The sequence below is a fragment of the Embiotoca jacksoni genome, unplaced genomic scaffold (assembly GCF_022577435.1).
Source record: "Embiotoca jacksoni isolate LCO1_2020_lvr unplaced genomic scaffold, fEmbJac1.0.p SCAF_2, whole genome shotgun sequence".
Lineage (NCBI taxonomy): Eukaryota > Metazoa > Chordata > Actinopteri > Embiotocidae > Embiotoca > Embiotoca jacksoni.
Window position 1 is genome coordinate 210170 of NW_027185340.1, and position 17367 is coordinate 227536.

Below are 17367 nucleotides of genomic sequence, written 5' to 3' on the forward strand. Positions count from 1 at the left end.
GGCCACTCTAAAATGTGTTATCTTAAAAAAAAAAAACTACAGTATTACGTGCCGTTTCACATGCAGCTACAGATGTGTATTTTCTTTGTATTAACCAAGTCTTAGATCTTTTACTTCAACTCATTAAAAATGGGATCAAAAACAAAAGTGTTGTCTTTATATTGTTGTTGAGTGTACATCCACACAGGTGTTTCTACGTATTGTGGCGGATCAGACGTCTGCTCATGATGAACGTAGGTGGAGCTTTACTGTCGTTAACTGACATCAGCACATTTCACAAACCAGTAAGAATCATGATGTTTTCCCCACAAACAGATGCAACAAAACTAATACGAGATGTCTGTACATTGCAAGTTGGTCCACACCCGTACAGTCCTCAGATGGATTCGGAGAGACCATAAGTGTGTAGGGCCTCTAAATATTTGGTTCCTTGCATGTGTAATGACAAAATAAATTTGAATTAAAATTCCTTCATCCATTTGAAGATTTTAAAACTTTTTCTTCGGTATTCTACAGGCTTTTACAGGTTGTTGTTTTTTTTTAATATTGAAATATAGATCATCTTTAAGTGTATGTATACTAAAATAAATTATGCAGTGAGGACTTTCCCACAGGACTATGGTATTTCAATTACGGACTTTCTCTTTTTTGAAATAAAGACCCTTTTTTGTGTGGTAATACACACATATGTATATACTGTATATACTGTACAGTGCAGTACAGTTTATATAGTGCTGCTAAGGGTTCAGAAATGCAACCAGCCCCTTCTGAGAAAGCAAAAATGATTCCATGCTTGAGGCTACACATGGTCATTTATTTACCGTCTGTCACATCACCAAAGAGAGATGCTCAGAAAGCCGGCCTTTCAGCACAGCGACCAGATGTGAACATAGGCTGTCTTATCTGGGTTATACAGAGAGCGGGTTGGAAGGAGCCATGGGCAACAGTGATGTCGTTAAAAGGCTTCTGACACAGTTTACCAATTAAAACAACACAGGTCTAACAGTTTAATCTCCGTTGCCCCTGGCATTGACTTTTTGCTCTGCTCAGAGTCATACGACTATGAACTTCAAACAGTTTTATAGAAAACCACAGGCAGCCAAATGCATATTCATGGAGGTGCTATTGTGTATGGCAGTGATATTGCTGCTCTGTTTCATGCTGTTGGACAAACTACAAACGTTATGTAATGCCTGTTTTATATGGAATGAAATCCCTTTACAGTGTGTGGAGGGGAAAAAGGTAGACAAACAAAGAAATTGCAGTGTTTACTACTACTTGGAGACATGCTGTTTTATCACCTCACATCAAACTCAGGTTTTTGTGGGTTCACACTCTTCCTGCTGTGGGCAGTGAGCAGTGTTGCAATGTTTCTTTATAACATTGCAGTTTTAAGTACAAGGATGATAGTGGCAACCAAAACGTACCTTTTGTCCAATGAGATCAGACTCCAGACGTTTGGCATCAATCAGGGCTTTCAGTCTTTCATATTCAGCCGGTTTGTACTTCGAGCTGCAGAGACCATTTTTCATTCGCAGTGTCAGTTTTTCTGCACGGATGAGAACAAATGATATGGCTGAATTAGGATCGTTGGAATTCTTGAAAAGCTCATCACTTTTAATGTTTGAAGTAAACTGCTTATGCTGACTCAAGCAACGAATAAAATAGAGGTGAAGAAAGAGAACAGCACCAGTAGAGCACTAATGAGACTGTATGTGTAAGTTAGACATTATTGCACGGGGTGGGGGGTGGGGGGGCAGAGAGCAACTGTGTCAGACAGTTATTTGTTGGAGGAGTTCAGCTGTGACTTCAAGAGGCCAGGTGAACAAACACAAGCAATGCTGCCTCTGACAAAACCATCAAAGACTTGACAGCACCTGGAGAATCCAACATGGAGACCTCTGGTCAAACCTGGTCAACAGTCCAGTCGGCCACGATGTCACAAGGCAGCAATGTTTCAGACCCAATTTCCAACAACTAACCTACATCTTCTGCTTTGCAGTTTGTAATGAACGTTTGTAGATCCCTTCTGCTCATCACTGTAGAGTTATATTTCCATGCACTGCAGTACCTACAAAATAAATAAAATAATTATTGCAGGTCAAAAACACCAAGTGCAGATACGATATTTCACCCGCATATGTCCACGTCTCTACTGGGGAACAGCCCATCAAACACTGAACTTTACCATCAAGGTCAGTCTGACATTGATGAGAAATATCAGCCAACTCTCACAGGTTTTAGTGCTTGGAGGGGACAGACGGTGCACCCAGTGGGAGTCGCTGCGAAAACATCTACGTCTTGGTTTTGGATTAAGTGCAGAAAACTTCTGGCCACACATTTAGTCTAGATGGGTTACATGCAGAAAGGCTGCTTTAAAGTGTTCAGGAATGGACTTAATCTATGAGTGAAAGTAATGCTGTGAATCTATTCGGGGTGTTTGCTCATGTCTCCAGCACACATACATGCTTCTCCTTTTTTTTTTTTTTTTTTACAAATAACAAGGTTATGATTTAGGACATCATAGCAGCCAATATCAGCATAAATAGCCGGGGATTTAGCATTAAAACTAAACAACTAGTCTAACTCAGTTCAGTTCCTTTCCGTTTATTATCCAACTTGTATCTGGACACACCAATTCAAATTCAATATAAACAAAGATGAACTGTTCAGAAATTACTCAATAAAGTGAGAAAATACTTGATGATTGTCATAGCTGCAGCCAGCGGTGGAAGAAGTATTCAGGCTCTTTACTTAACACCACAAAGTGAAAATACTTCACTACAAGTACAAGTTCTGCATTCAAAACCTTACTTAAGTAAAAGTATATGAATATGATCAGCAAACTGTTCTTGAATTATCAAAAGTAAAAGTAAATACTATGAAAAAAATGGTCCCTGTCTGTATTTTACTGTTATACATGATGCTTTTGGATTAAAATTACAGCTGCAATAATTTGCATCTTGCTGCTGTAAATATTTAATGTTATACGGATGTTAACTTGTAAGGTCACTGACGGAGAAAGGTCACTGACGGAGAAAGGTCACTGATGGAGAAAGGTCACTGACGGAGAAAGGTCACTGACGGAGAAAGGTCACTGATGGAGAAAGGTCACTGACGGAGAAAGGTCACTGACGGAGAAAGGTCACTGACGGAGAAAGGTCACTGACGGAGAAAGGTCACTGATGGAGAAAGGTCACTGACGGAGAAAGGTCACTGACGGAGAAAGGTCACTGACGGAGAAAGGTCACTGATGGAGAAAGGTCACTGACGGAGAAAGGTCACTGATGGAGCAAGGTCACTGACGGAGAAAGGTCACTGACGGAGAAAGGTCACTGACGGAGAAAGGTCACTGACGGAGAAAGGTCACTGATGGAGCAAAGTCACTGACGGAGAAAGGTCACTGATGGAGAAAGGTCGCTGATGGAGAAAGGTCACTGATGGAGAAAGGTCACTGATGGAGCAAAGTCACTGACGGAGAAAGGTCACTGACGGAGAAAGGTCACTGACGGAGAAAGGTCACTGATGGAGAAAGGTCACTGACGGAGAAAGGTCACTGACGGAGAAAGGTCACTGACGGAGAAAGGTCACTGATGGAGAAAGGTCACTGATGGAGCAAGGTCACTGACGGAGCAAGGTCACTGATGGAGAAAGGTCACTGATGGAGAAAGGTCACTGATGGAGCAAGGTCACTGACGGAGAAAGGTCACTGACGGAGAAAGGTCACTGATGGCTTTACTCCTCATGTTTGTGTCTGTGCTTGTATATTTTAGGTAGCAATTTCTGTAAAAGTTATTCTATGTATTCCTCCCTAGAACTATGAGAAACTCAATCTAATGTAAAGAGATGAAAAGCCTCTTAAGTTTTTTTTTGACGGAGCAAGGTCACTGACGGAGAAAGGCACTGACGGAGAAAGGTCTTTATCTCTTTATCTCTTTAACTCTTTATCTCTTTAACTCTTTATCTATTTAACTATTTATCTATTTAACTATTTAACTCTTTATCTATTTAACTATTTATCTATTTAACTATTTAACTCTTTATCTCTTTAACTCTTTAACGCTTTATCTCTTTATCTCTTTAACTCTTTAACTGTTTATCTCTTTAACTCTATTTATTTATCTCTTTAAATCTTTATCTCTTTATCTCTTTAACTCTTTATCTCTTTAACGATTTAACTCTTTATCTCTTTATCTCTTTAACTCTTTAACTATTTAACTTTTTTTTTAAATCTCTTTATCTCTTTAACTCTATTTCTTTATCTCTTTAACTCCGTATCTCTTTAACTCTATTTCTGTATCTTTTTAACTCTTTATCTCTTTAACTTTATCTCTATTTCTTTATCTCTTTAGCTCTATTTCTTTATCTCTTTAACTCTTTATCTTTAACTCGTTATCTCGTTATCTCTTTAACTCTTTATCTCTTTATCTCTTTATCTCTTTATCTCTTTATCTCTGTAACTCTTTATCTCTACTTCTTTATCTCTTTAACTTTATTTCTTTATCTCTTTAACTCTATTTCTTTATCTCTTTAACTCTTGATATTTACCTCTATTTCTTTATCTCTTTAACTATTTAACTCTTTATCTCTTTATCTCTTTAAATATTTATCTATTTAACTCTTTATCTCTATTTCTTTAACTATTTAACTCTTTATCTCTTTCACTCTTTATCTCTTTATCTCTTTAAATCTTTATCTCTTTAACTCTTTATCTCTTTAACTCTATTTCTTTATCTCTTTAACTATTTAACTCTTTATCTCTTTATCTCTTCAACTTTTTATCTCTTTAACTCTTTATCTCTATTTCTTTACCTATTTAACTCTTTATCTCTTTAACTCTTTATCTCTTTATCTCGTTATCTCTTTAAATCTTTATCTCTTTAACTCTTTATCTCTTTAACTCTTTATCTCTTTAACTCTTTAACTCTTTATCTCTTTATCTCTTTATCTCTTTAGTTAACTGAGTTCAGACGTATGACGTCATCACTATATCGGGTTACTCTGATAGAGAACACATAAGCTTGGATATCACAGTGAAAGTGAAAAAGAACAACTAAGTTGAACAAAGCTTAACAATATAAACAACTCCAACAGTATTAGGTAGTTAGGTAGTTACTTATTTATGACTAATTATTTGTAATGTAAGAACATTTACCCACCGCTCCACCTAGCTTACCTTGTGTTGTCCTTTCTCTGTTCAGTTTATGGGTCGACAAAATTGGTAACCAAGGCAACTATCCCCTATGCTGTTATTGGTTAATTCAACACGGCGTACCGCCTTGGGAACGCCCCCATGCTCCCGTCGCAACCAATCAGGAGTGCACATCGGTTTCCCACATTCCCACTGACGTCATGCACGCTCGCATTGCTGGACTGCTGAAGCGGCGGCTCGTCTTCTTCTTCTCGGCTATGGACGCGAGTTTCCTTCTTCCACACGCGTGGGACGAAACGACGGGACTTTACAGATGAAGTCACGTGTTCCGATGTAGATCCGAGCCGCGGCTCCGCCAGCAGACCGTCCTCCGAAGGTATTTACGTGTTTTCGTTGCTTCACTAACTGCAGAGTAACTGAAGGCGGAATCGGAGAACAACTGAAAGCATGTGAGCGATGCTGGAAACCAGAAAGTCTTCAAGTCACTGGAGGAAGTCGTGGCAGGAGACGAGCTGCTTCACAGCAGGGGGCATCTAATCCTCTAATCCCAGCAGGGGGCATCTAATCCTCTAATCTGCTTCTCGTGACCGAGTCATCGCAAACAACGCGCTGCTTCTGACGCCGCTGGCAGGAAAACTTAGCCGGCCAACATTATCCAACATTATCCAACATTATCCAACATTATCCAACAACTCCTTCACTTTCCGGTGAAGATGCCCTTGAAAGCGTGTCGCTGAGTGGAGCAGCAGCCAGGTGAGCTGAGGAACGAGGTGTCCCAGCGGCGCAGATCAAACTCCGCTGTACCTTTTAAACTCCGCCATGTTTAATGACCCTAATCTGCATGTGAATCAGGAGCGTCTCTTTTAACGGAAGCGTGGCTCCACGCCTTCACTGCCTTCACTGCTTTCACTGCTTTCACTGCCTTCACTGCTTTCACTGCTTTCACTGCTTTCACTGCCTTCACTGCCTTCACTGCCTTCACTGCTTTCACTGCCTTCACTGCCTTCACTGCTTTCACTGCCTTCACTGCTTTCACTGCCTTCACTGCCTTCACTGCGTTCACTGCTTTCACTGCCTTCACTGCTTTCACTGCTTTCACTGCCTTCACTGCTTTCACTGCCTTCACTGCTTTCACTGCTTTCACTGCCTTCACTGCTTTCACTGCCTTCACTGCTTTCACTGCCTTCACTGCCTTCACTGTACAGCAGCTGCGTTTCTATTAGCACAACATGGACTCACCTTCATTGCTCCAGTTGCTCCCAAAAATAATCCAATTATCTGACTTTTAATCTTGAAGTGATGCATTCTTACACCACATCCCTCAGATCCTTTTCTGCTGTTTGAAGGTCTATTCAAAGATCTTGTCTCAGTTTGGTTTAAAAATATGTCTGATTAAATTCTTTTCAATAGTTAAGGACAAAAATTAAACATTTGATTTGAAATGCACAATGATTATTAAATGAGTGGGGGAATAGATGGAGTATAGGATGGGAATATATCGACACATGGACGTCTACTATCGATATTATCTTGTATAGATAAATCTGTCTGGCACATTTATGACAGGTTTTTATGATAGTGTTAGTCCGTCTGTCTGCTTGACCGTCCCATTTTGCTGCAATAAAAGTGTATGATGTGAGACTGAAAACAATTTCAACTAAACAAGTTGACAAGGTTTTCCTTTGGGGATATAATTTGCTGTTAAAAAAAGGCAGTATATTGCAGTATATGTTATGGAAATACTCAGCATATCACAACATGCTTAAAACTGAAATCAAATCATGACTAAAGTTTCTGTGATGACGTAGTACCGCGGGTTCTCTGGGGATTCTCAGACCTCCTAATAACCCGTACTTGTCTTTAAAAACTGTCCCTAAAATCCCAGTATGAGGAATGTAATTTCAAGGGGAATATGGTATTTGCTATTTTAACCCCCCTGTGTCATGTTTAAGTCTTCCTAAAACCAAAGTAGGTGGTAAAAAGCTGAAGAAGCAGTTATTAATTTTGTTATGATAGATATTCAGTAACAGTCTCATGCTCTTATTGCCACGTGTCAGATGCTGGGAGCAGTTCTTCACATCTGTCCTGTTACCATGCAGGTGTTGAACAGTTATCTGCATGCATCACTCATGTGACCGCAGTGCAACTTCATTTGATTTCAGCCAATTAACAGTGGAAGTGCATATGGCAAAAAATATCAGGCAAACTCCCTCTCACACACACACACACACACACACACACACACACACACACACACACACACACACACACACACACACACACACACACACACACACTCAGGAGGAATCTATACTCCCCTTGTGATTCACATTACTGCACTAGACACACTGCTGACACACTGCTGACAACCATTGAGGGAGGTTTTTTGTGGAATTGAAAGAACAGCAGGATGTTGGTTTGGAGTCTCTGATTTTGTTTCCTAGCACCTTTCGTTTGTACTCGAAGCAGCGACGCTGTGTTTTGCACAAAGAGAGCGACTTTAGCAGGTCAGACATGCAGCCGGCCTGGTGTCACTTTCATTTGTCATTCTCCCGGTTGTTTATCACTCTTGCTTTGCAAAGTTGTGATACATGTTCTACAAAACTTTCTGTATTGATTGTGCAGGTACTAGTAGATCATTTAAAAAGTATTGCTTGCATGAAAAACAACCTTATGCTGCAGTGGACCAACACACAGCCATACCAGAGATGGTTTGACTATCGGTGTGATTGTTTGATCTCAAGTTTTTTTGATGCATGCTGACAACAACTGAATAGTTTAGTGCTCTTTGGCGAGCCTCTTCTTGTATTTTTTCACCCCCAAGTTCTGGCCCAACATCAACCCCTTTGTTGCATGTCAGATTAGCTTTGTTCTACTATGATCAAAAAGTGTTCTCCCCCTCCTGATTTGAAGAAAGGGAAAGTATTTCCAGTCTCTGCCTCGTAGCTTGAATGCCGAGACGGTTCTTTGCTTTGTGTCTGTGCATGCGTGTATTTAAGTGAAGTGCTGAATATGAAGCTCTTCCCCAGCCAGTCAAGAGAAGGTCAGCATCCACTGTGTACAATTCAGTCAGTCAAGTGCTCTTAAAAGTTGAGTTTTCACTGAATGCCAGCCAACATTTAATGTCCTCTTTACTCCATTACCAACTGTTAAATGTCTCTTTCAGGATATCAGTATTCATAACATTTTAAGTACTTATGGAGTTACAGACACGGATGTACTGCTCACAAACAGATGTAATGATTGACTGTTTATATTTATATTACGTTGAAACGGCTTTACTGGATAGTTTGCATAATGATGCAGATTTGCTCCAAAGTGTGAGCTCTGTTTCTTTTTCCCTGAGACATTACCAGTTACTGTGGTGCAGCGCCAGTGTGGGATGATAATAATAGTTCATATTGGCAATAGCAATCAAAGAAAATATTTTTTTCATCCATCCCACATTTAAATGATTTTTTTCATCCATCCCGCATTTAAATGATTTTTTTCATCAAATATACCCGACATAACTTTTTTCCATCTCACATTTCTGAGATTTGGTTTCAAACAAAGTTGATCTTTCTTTCTCTCCGGTCTCCATTGAGAACAAACCACAATTCCAATCGAAAGTCATTATATCCATGTTTGTTATATCAGTCTATATTAAAAGAAAATTAATTCTTAATCTCTGAATATATTGAGACGATACAGCACAGTAATAATATGTAAAATTATTCCAAGCTGTAAACTCCAATGCTAGACATTCCTTCCTATCGTATGCAAAAAGACAAACAAACTTAATTTGAATAATTAAAGAGCCATGCTTCATATTATGGAGCAATCAGACTTGCATTGGCATGTGTGAATAAGCTGTGACATGTGCGGCTGCTGGCTGATTGTTGATCTAACTGGATATGTAGATAGAAAGAGCCCCAGATTTCATGCTTTAGTTGAATCCCGGACAGCTGACGATAATACCGAACACAAAGCATGTCAGCGCTTTTAGAGATTAGGTGCACAATAGAATTTTGTCCAGTAAAAGGGCCGTCCATAGGCCCGACATGCTGAGTCTGACAGACGTCCCCTCATCGGTGTGTATGTGGCCGGCAGCAGTGGAGAGCTTTTCCCCTGTCGTTGCTCCACATGCAGCCGTTACTGCTGGAGTCTTCCTGAAAGCTCATTGCTGAAACAGTTCTATCTATCCGAGTCTATCTGGCTGCAGAATTACCTCAACAGGGCACATTATACCGTGTTGAATATTTCAAAGTGCTACTCACATTATCACCTCTGGCAAAAGCTGTCTCTCTACTAAAGGTAAAAGGAGGAGTCCATTCCAGTGAAGTGTATGACATAACAAATATGCACCCCTGAAAAACACCACCGTAGCCTCTGTAGTCATAAAAACATGCTGCGACCTAGAATGACACTTAATACTCAACAGTGCATTTTTGAGCCAGATGCCATACTGCTGTAAATAATTCAACAGCCCTCATACACCTCATTCTCTAAGCTCTTGTTGATATCTATACTCTATATTATAAAGTATGTTTATACAGCAGCAATTCGTGAACATTGCCAATACTGATTGATATGTTCTTTTAAGCTGAATGTTTAGTCAATGAAATGTCAGAAGATGGTTTAAAAATGGCCACGAGGGGAAGTCTTTAGATGCAATTTCTTTTGCGTTACTACCACTTCTTACGTTCATGGAAGTCCATTAACTAGGATGCATAAAGCAGAAAACCAGCTGACTCTCCCTATATAAACTGGAACCAGCAAAGGTTTAGCATTTTCAGTTAATCAAACAATTAGTTGATTTTCAAAGTTGTTGATTAATTCTGTCATTCGACTAATCCCTTCATTTTTTTTTGTTGTTAGTTTGAGCACATGAGCTACAAACATAAACTTTGGCTGTGTATTTCTTGGTTTAGTCCCTTTTAAAGCTTGAATGGCTGTTTGTGGGATCAGGTGTCATCTCACTGTGGTATGTGAGTGCATTTGGTGGCTGTATTTAGTCAGAAGGTGAAGGCATCCCCTCTCAATGTCATCCTAGTGATCACAAGGTTTATGCCTGCTCCCCGACTTCAACAGAAAACAAAACTACCTGCGAGAGTTTTCCACCTCGCCTGTTCCCGTAAAAGACTCACTTCTGAAATGTCAAGACATTTAGAAGAATGTAACAAAGTAAAATTACCTATGGAAAGGGGAGTTGTTGACATTGGAAATGAACAAATAAAAAGTGTTCATGACATTTCATGAAATCCAAAGCTCTGCGTTTGGCTGTGCAGTCGAGAGGCAGATGTGGGCTGTGATATCCAAGCGTATGTGTTCTCTATCAGAGTAGCCTGATATAGTGATGACATCAAAGTGGGCAAACCTGTAGCCTGAAGGCAACGTGTGCGCACGGTTGCAACACAAATGAATGAGACACTGCTCTTTAAGTTTCATTCTTTCTGTACACACAGCTAAGTTAGCAGATGTACTCCAAGAAGCAGAGCAATATGCCACGATTACCAGCAGCACTTTTCTGTTTCATGCCTGGGAAGTGTTGATGTTTTACAAAGGAAACTGACTACTATACCACCAGCTTCCAAACACATTCAACTTGTTAAAGGGCTCGTTCTCATCTCAGCAAGAGCTGTTCTTCTGGCATCTCAAGTGGCCTCTCCACGGCATGCACCAGTAACTCTGAACAATGGCAAGCTCCTTTATTTTTTGGATGGACATTCATTTCCAGGTGCTCACACATCATTTGAGATTTCCTGTTGTAGCCCAAATAAACCCCCAAAAATGCTGAGAAGACAAAGCTCACACAAAAGGTGCGCCTCCTTTGTTACTACTGGGATGAGAAATGGAATGTTTTTATATCATATGCTGCATATAGAAAAAGATTTGCTCAAGTATATCTTTGCGATATGAAGAGTCCACACTCGTAGTCTGTAGCCCCCGAAGGATAGAAATTGTAGGCAGTGCCTCAAACAAAAGCATGCCCACTGCTGCAGAACTGCAAAGTCATACAAATCCTCAATGAATCATTGCAGAACAGAACTAAGGGGCAATTTATTTGATCAACGTGTGGGGTGTGATTTATTTTTTTTCAATTAAATCCCTTTTGATAGGTTATCAATATGGTGCCATCTACCAGAGACCCAGCAGTCCCTTCAGTGGGCGGTGACATTGCAGTTGCTGATATTTGCCTTTTTGTCAGGCTCTGTGAGAGTTCCAGAAATTTCTGTTAAATTGAATGTAAATACAGTTGGATGTCCTGTACTATATATATTCAACTGAACTCAATCATTGTTTTAAAATGCCAGCTGGTGCTGTTTGGCTGAACTGACATTTACTCGAGTAACTTATTTCCTTCTCTCTCTCTCTGAATCATGGCTCCATACATGTTGGTGTCCTGATAGTAAAGATACAGACACAGATTTTTCTCATTTCAGTTATTCAGTTTTCTAAGATTTATTATGAGGTTTTTTAATCCCAGTAAATGTGACCTGGAAGGTTTTCTTCTATTTTTTCAATTTGATTTGAATGCCGATCAGTTGATTGTTGAAAACTCTGCCATAAATGTTGATTATATTCGTCAACACAAGGACAGTCCTTAGCATTTGACCATTTTATTCTCCAACTCTCCTCAAGCTCTCTCTATTCAAAGGTACAAGAAATAGGCACTGAAATATTCAACTTGAGTTTTAATGGAGATGTTTGTTATTTCTGTCGTCAGTAATGCTCAATATTGATCCTCACTTGAATATTTTTGTAGCTTTTTATTGTGCACCGCAAAGCAGTGTTTGCAGTACCAATAAAAGTTGCAGAAGTTTTTTTTTCTTATTGCCTCTTTAGCTGTGATATTTACAGTAACCCGCCATCTCTGTAACATTTCACATTTTACTGTCAACTACTAGGTAGTTATGAAATGATCAGTGTGCAGAACAAATCGATCAAAATCCAGAGACATTTTCTAACCTGCTGCTCGGAGCTAGTGCTAAATAATTACGTTGTTGTAGTTATCTTAATAGCCAGCCAATTATTGATGGGATATTTCTAGCTTTAGCTGTCAAATTAACTAAACTCTCCCCCTTGTGTGTTCATGTAATGTGAGATATCCTCTGATGCTGCGACTTGAGGTCAGACCGTTTACAGGGAAACTTTCAAAAATCCTTCTGCTTTGGGAACATTGCAGACAAAAGACACAAATGTTTTGCCAAAGATTGTCTTCTGCCTTTGAGTTTCAGTAAATGAGTGATTTCAGACACCTTCACTAGTGTAGTGTTAATTAGGTTAGGCACGAATTGAACTATATCTAGTAATGTCCATTTATTTACCAGCATGCTATTTACAGTAGACAGTACTCAGGAAAACGTGACATTGCAATGAAAGGAAAATATATGTATCAGCTACAACGACCATATCCATTATTTATAATCGCAAAAAGGAGAAAATAAAACTCCAATGCATATTTTAAAACTTCATGTAAACCGTACTGTGACTTGTTTATGAGCTGACTTGTTTCGTTCAGGAGAATTTGCTTCCTCACTTTGTTTCTGTTTTAAAGTTACTTTGTGCAGTTATCAGTAGCTAACCTCAAATTTGAATGGACAGCAGCATGTCGTCCAGCGACCCCTGTCGATGCAAATCAGTCATCAGGAAGTACATCGACAGGCCTCGGCATATCCATCCGCCTCGCTAAGATGGTTTCATAATACTTCACAGGAACTGGAGTTTGCTTTTGTTGTGTTTTATCGTTCCAAGTTCATTGATGTTCAGAAGTCGGTGCCACTGCACACACAAAATCGATCTTTCAATCCCAATACTTTATTCCTGGTGTCTTGAATAGCTTCGTCAATACAGTGAACAACTCTTTGGCAAAGCTAAAACGTCAGAGCATAGTTGCACAGAGCCTGGAGATTGTCAGTTAAAATGAAAAGGAGTTTTGTGTCAATATAAAATGATTATCTTTACATCTGGCAGCATAAAAGCTATTATGATTTCCAGAAAATAGCCCTGCTCACTACCAGAGATGCATTTTCCAGCTTGTTCAAACCACTCTTAATTGAACTGAATACAATTATCCAGAGGGACAAAATCTCTAAATTGCCTAAATTGTCATGCTTGGTGTTCATCCAGTTCCCCATAAATCCATAACTCTTTTGGATACATTTGTCAATCTGTTATCAATATGTTTTGTTAGTAGAACAGCTGCAGGGATAGCTGCTTATGAGTTTTAGTCATACTGCAGGTGCATGTTTTTTTTTACATGACGAAGTGGAGAAGCAGTTGTTGTTGGGATCACGATCACAAACCACGTTGTGTTTTCATGGTTACGGTTTAACACAAATTGTGTTTTCATATTTAAGATGTTTGTAATTTCAGTAAACTTTTGGAGTCATGGAAATTAGTGGGGTGCCATATCATATTGATCACAATAATATCGGTATAATTTGTAATTAATTTATTAATTTTAATTGTTTGGTTTTTACTGAATATTTGAAGAGATACAGTTATGTTTATGATGACATATAAAACTGTAACACTGACTTTGAAATTGTATGTAATCAAAAGTAATGACACATATTTTTCTGTATTTTGTCACATCTTCAAAAAATATAATCTCACACATATCCAGATATATTGTGATATTATTTTATGGCCATATCACCCATCCCATTTATATAAAATATAAAATGATATAATCTATAAATATAATATAATATTTTTTTTTTTATAGCTTTGTGATTTCATGATTTTCGGAGGATAGACCATCTCGTTGTAATTCAGCATCGATATAATCGGAGACACCCCACATTGTGAGAGCGGGACGTGCGTCAGGGCTAATTTTCTTTTTCAATTTATACCCTTTTGGACTGTCTTGGTATTTCTGTTAGATTTCTCTCAGAATTCTGCACGACATAAAATCTAAACGTTTGATAACTGTCTGAAATCAGATGGTTACTCAGCGGAGGGAAAACGTTTGACACAGCAAATGGAGTGTGGAGGCTTGATATAACTTGCAGCATTGATTTAAATACATTTGAACTGAACTGTTAAATGAGGTTGAATAATGAACATCCTAAGCCATGATTGAATCTGAAGTTACAGTTGACTTGTACCACATCTGCTACACAAGGATTTCGTTTTTTGTATTGACTTCTTTGCAGATGTACACAACACTGCTGTAATTCCTTCTCGGGGAGCTTTTACTGCTGTAGCTGTTGTGTTTGCATTGTAATTGAACGCAGGAAGGCATTAGGGTGTTAAATGTATTTGTCTAACAATGTGTGACAGGATGAAGCATGTCTGTCTGGCACAAACTGATTCTATTTAAGGGATTTACATGCAATCAGAATAATTTATGTCCGCTCTGCCACAACATATTACTGGTGGTGACACGTTGGGAGCAGCTGAACAGACTTCATTGAGCCTCTGCTCCACATTAGTTGAGGTATTGTTGTGAGGAAATGATTTTGAAAGTGAATGATCACTGTAGGAAATCTGTTCACGGAAAGTTAGTCTTGTGTTTTTACTGCCGCACAGCATAAATATAGATTATTTGGAAGCGCAGTCATCTTTCCAACGTCCTCTTTGAGTAAATATATCTCGCAAGATAAAGTGCAGCTCAGGACATCAGCATGTGTGCATTTCTTGTGCAGCACAGACGGCTCAATGACTGTATTTCCTGCCTTTTACTCAGAGGCCAGCCGTGCCCCGTGGACACACATGCTCACATGCGCCTCAGGTTATTGCAACATTAGTCAGGGTGAGGTTGAACGTGGGTGAGGTGGTCATGGGTGCAGCATGTGAATGATTTCTTTCACTTGTCCACTTTGCCGAGAAGGTGTAGGCGACGCCGTCGGGCTGTTGTCTCCACTCCTCACAGCCTCGTACATCTCACCTGGTTTAATCCCGTATCAACAGAAGAACAGGTATGTGTCTATTTAACGGTTGCAGCATCATTTCATTGTATTCAGGGCAATTATTGACAGATTGATTGTGTGTACAAGTGAGAGTGTTTCTGCTCTGGAAAGGAGACATTCCTTTGCTTTTGGGTGTGTCAATATGAGCAAAGCATTTTCAGCTGTTGAGAGCAGCAGAAAGTTAAACATCTTGGGATCTAATAATAACTTTTTGTGTTTTCACCATGTGGGACATGCTCAGAATCCATCATCCTTAAAAGAATTTTAAAGGTTGATCAATAACATGCAATTTGTATAGGACCATTTATACATTTTGTATTACCCAAATTCTTGCATCAGCTTAGAGCAAATACTTTGTCGGGGCTTCCGTCAGCACTTCCTAACCATGTGTTTAGTTTAATGACTGCGGAGGATTTCAGAAAGTGTTTCAGAATTCAGTGACTTGCCGAAAAACCCAATGCTGCTGTTGGAAATGTTTTTTGAGCTCATGCAGGAAAATGTTTCAGTACCTTTGTCTCCATTAATAGTGGTCGCAATAGGTTATTATTCATCCTCGTGAAATCTGTTAAGTTATACTGGACCAAAATTGTTAGTTTTATCAAGAAAGTCAATACATTGTTTTTTTTTAAAAGAAGCAATTAAGGATTGTGGGTCTTTTGGGGATGTTGTTGTATCTGCTGGGAGATTAGTAAAGGGACTGTATTACCCCCCACAAAGCTTTCCCGTGCTACATATTGCTGCGAGGTCACGCTACATAAGAAGCAATAATGTGCCACAGGGTCCTGAATGCATGTGGGTCTTTCAACTGTCAGAGTTTGTGGTTGCCACAGTCAGTCCAACCTAGACATTACCAAATACTACCAAACATGTTCTTCATGTTAGTTTCAGACATCCTTCGGGGGGATGTGCAGGAGGCTTTGAGGTTGAAAGGGATATGAAGCTGCACTACACACTCTAAAGTGTTGATTATCCCATTGCACATGGTGTAGCTGCTTGGAGTCTGTATTTTGTGATTTCCCTACTTAACATCCCTTCATTGATTCCCAAGTTTGGTTCCATTAATAAGAGACGTGCAGCAGATAAGAGAGATGTAGCCTGTTGTAGAGCAACTTGCCGGTTGGCGACCCAAGTGAATTAACGTGGAGGAAAATAAAGCAGAAACTAGATTTTTTTTTTTATGTCTATATAAGCTGTACAATAACATTCAGAGTCCAGATGCTTCTCCTGATAGTGAAAGTAATGGAACCGCACCAGCTAACAGTGTCACACGGTGGTGGCTGAGACATCCCATCCACCCAGACACCACAGCCAGCTCCGTCTCTTTCCAGTTGGGAAGCGTGTGGCCGTGATATCCTGACACTCTGGATTTTGTACAACCTGCAAAAGCATAAATTCACCATGGTAAAACTATCAAAAATCATGAACACTACAACAAACACAACCACTCAGACTCACTACCACCTCTACTACTGAACAGTGGCCAAGACGACTCCTTTATGTGATGAATATGATGGCTTGTGGGGGAAAAGGAGGAGCACCGCTCAAAATTCACACTTTTTCATCTGAATTTCTGCCTTTATGTCCTGTAAAACATATAAGTTTGGAATTACATTTTCAGTCATTGCCTACATATGCAATATTTAAATTTAGTAAAAAATTCAACCAGCAATTTCCTCTTTATGCAGCTCTCAACTCTGTTCGATTTCCCAGCCCTTTTTAGCTCAACAAGTCGGATGCAATCAACTGCCGCTTCTCTGAAACTCTGCAATTGAAATTCAGGCTAAATATATAATAATTTTTCAGCTCATCTCCATTTCTGTGCTGAATGCCGGTGACGTCCTGTCATTGAGCCTCCCGTGAAGACAAATCTTCCTCCCCTAAGTCAACAGATAATAGATCTAATTGGTTGGACTTACAGGACCACTGAATGTGCTCAGGTGATGGCAAATGATCTCCTCTAGAAGTAAATGTGAGAAATAAAAGGAGTGAGAAATCAATAAGGGCTTTTATGAGCACTAATGTCACAATTCTTGAAATAAGGGTTTAAAGGAAAACTTAAACAAATTCATATTTTTGCTGGAGAAACTTCTCAGCCCACATAAAATGACTGCAAGGTAAACAACTCAGACATGTGGTATCAATTTGACAGCAGTGCACTAATATTTATTATTATAGGGCTGGATATTGATCTACTCATCCAATTTGATTTGTGTTGATTTAATTTTTGATGTTGCATAAAATACTTCTCAAAATTTATCCTGGAAAATCTTCATTCAGCAAGTGAGCAACACTGTTGTTTCCCAAAATATTAGTATG

At 39.3% G+C, this 17367-nt stretch overlaps 2 protein-coding genes across 10 annotated transcripts in view; one reads left to right on the plus strand and one right to left on the minus strand.

Annotated features, from left to right (window-relative positions):
- The window catches only part of LOC138200805 (coiled-coil domain-containing protein 148-like), a 37435-nt gene extending 31986 nt beyond the window's left edge, over nt 1–5449 (minus strand). Inside the window, exons 1-3 of one of the 3 annotated variants that reach the window (XM_069153698.1) lie at nt 5177–5449; nt 1983–2071; nt 1428–1549 (exon numbers count right to left, since the gene is read on the minus strand). In XM_069153698.1, the coding sequence (XP_069009799.1) occupies nt 1428–1549; nt 1983–2037 (177 nt within the window). In that variant the 5' untranslated portion in view covers nt 2038–2071; nt 5177–5449. Of the gene's footprint in view, nt 1–1427; nt 1550–1982; nt 2074–5176 lie in introns of those variants that run through there. The other 2 variants (XM_069153700.1, XM_069153701.1) reach the window with 2 other exon arrangements.
- Nucleotides 5422–17367, plus strand: part of LOC138200804 (plakophilin-4-like) — an 81677-nt gene continuing 69731 nt past the window's right edge. For 5 of the 7 annotated variants that reach the window (XM_069153690.1, XM_069153695.1, XM_069153694.1 and 2 more), the window contains exon 1: nt 5817–5905. The gene's annotated coding sequence lies outside the window, so the exon portion shown is untranslated. Of the gene's footprint in view, nt 5529–5816; nt 5906–14953; nt 15061–17367 lie in introns of those variants that run through there. The other 2 variants (XM_069153691.1, XM_069153692.1) reach the window with 2 other exon arrangements.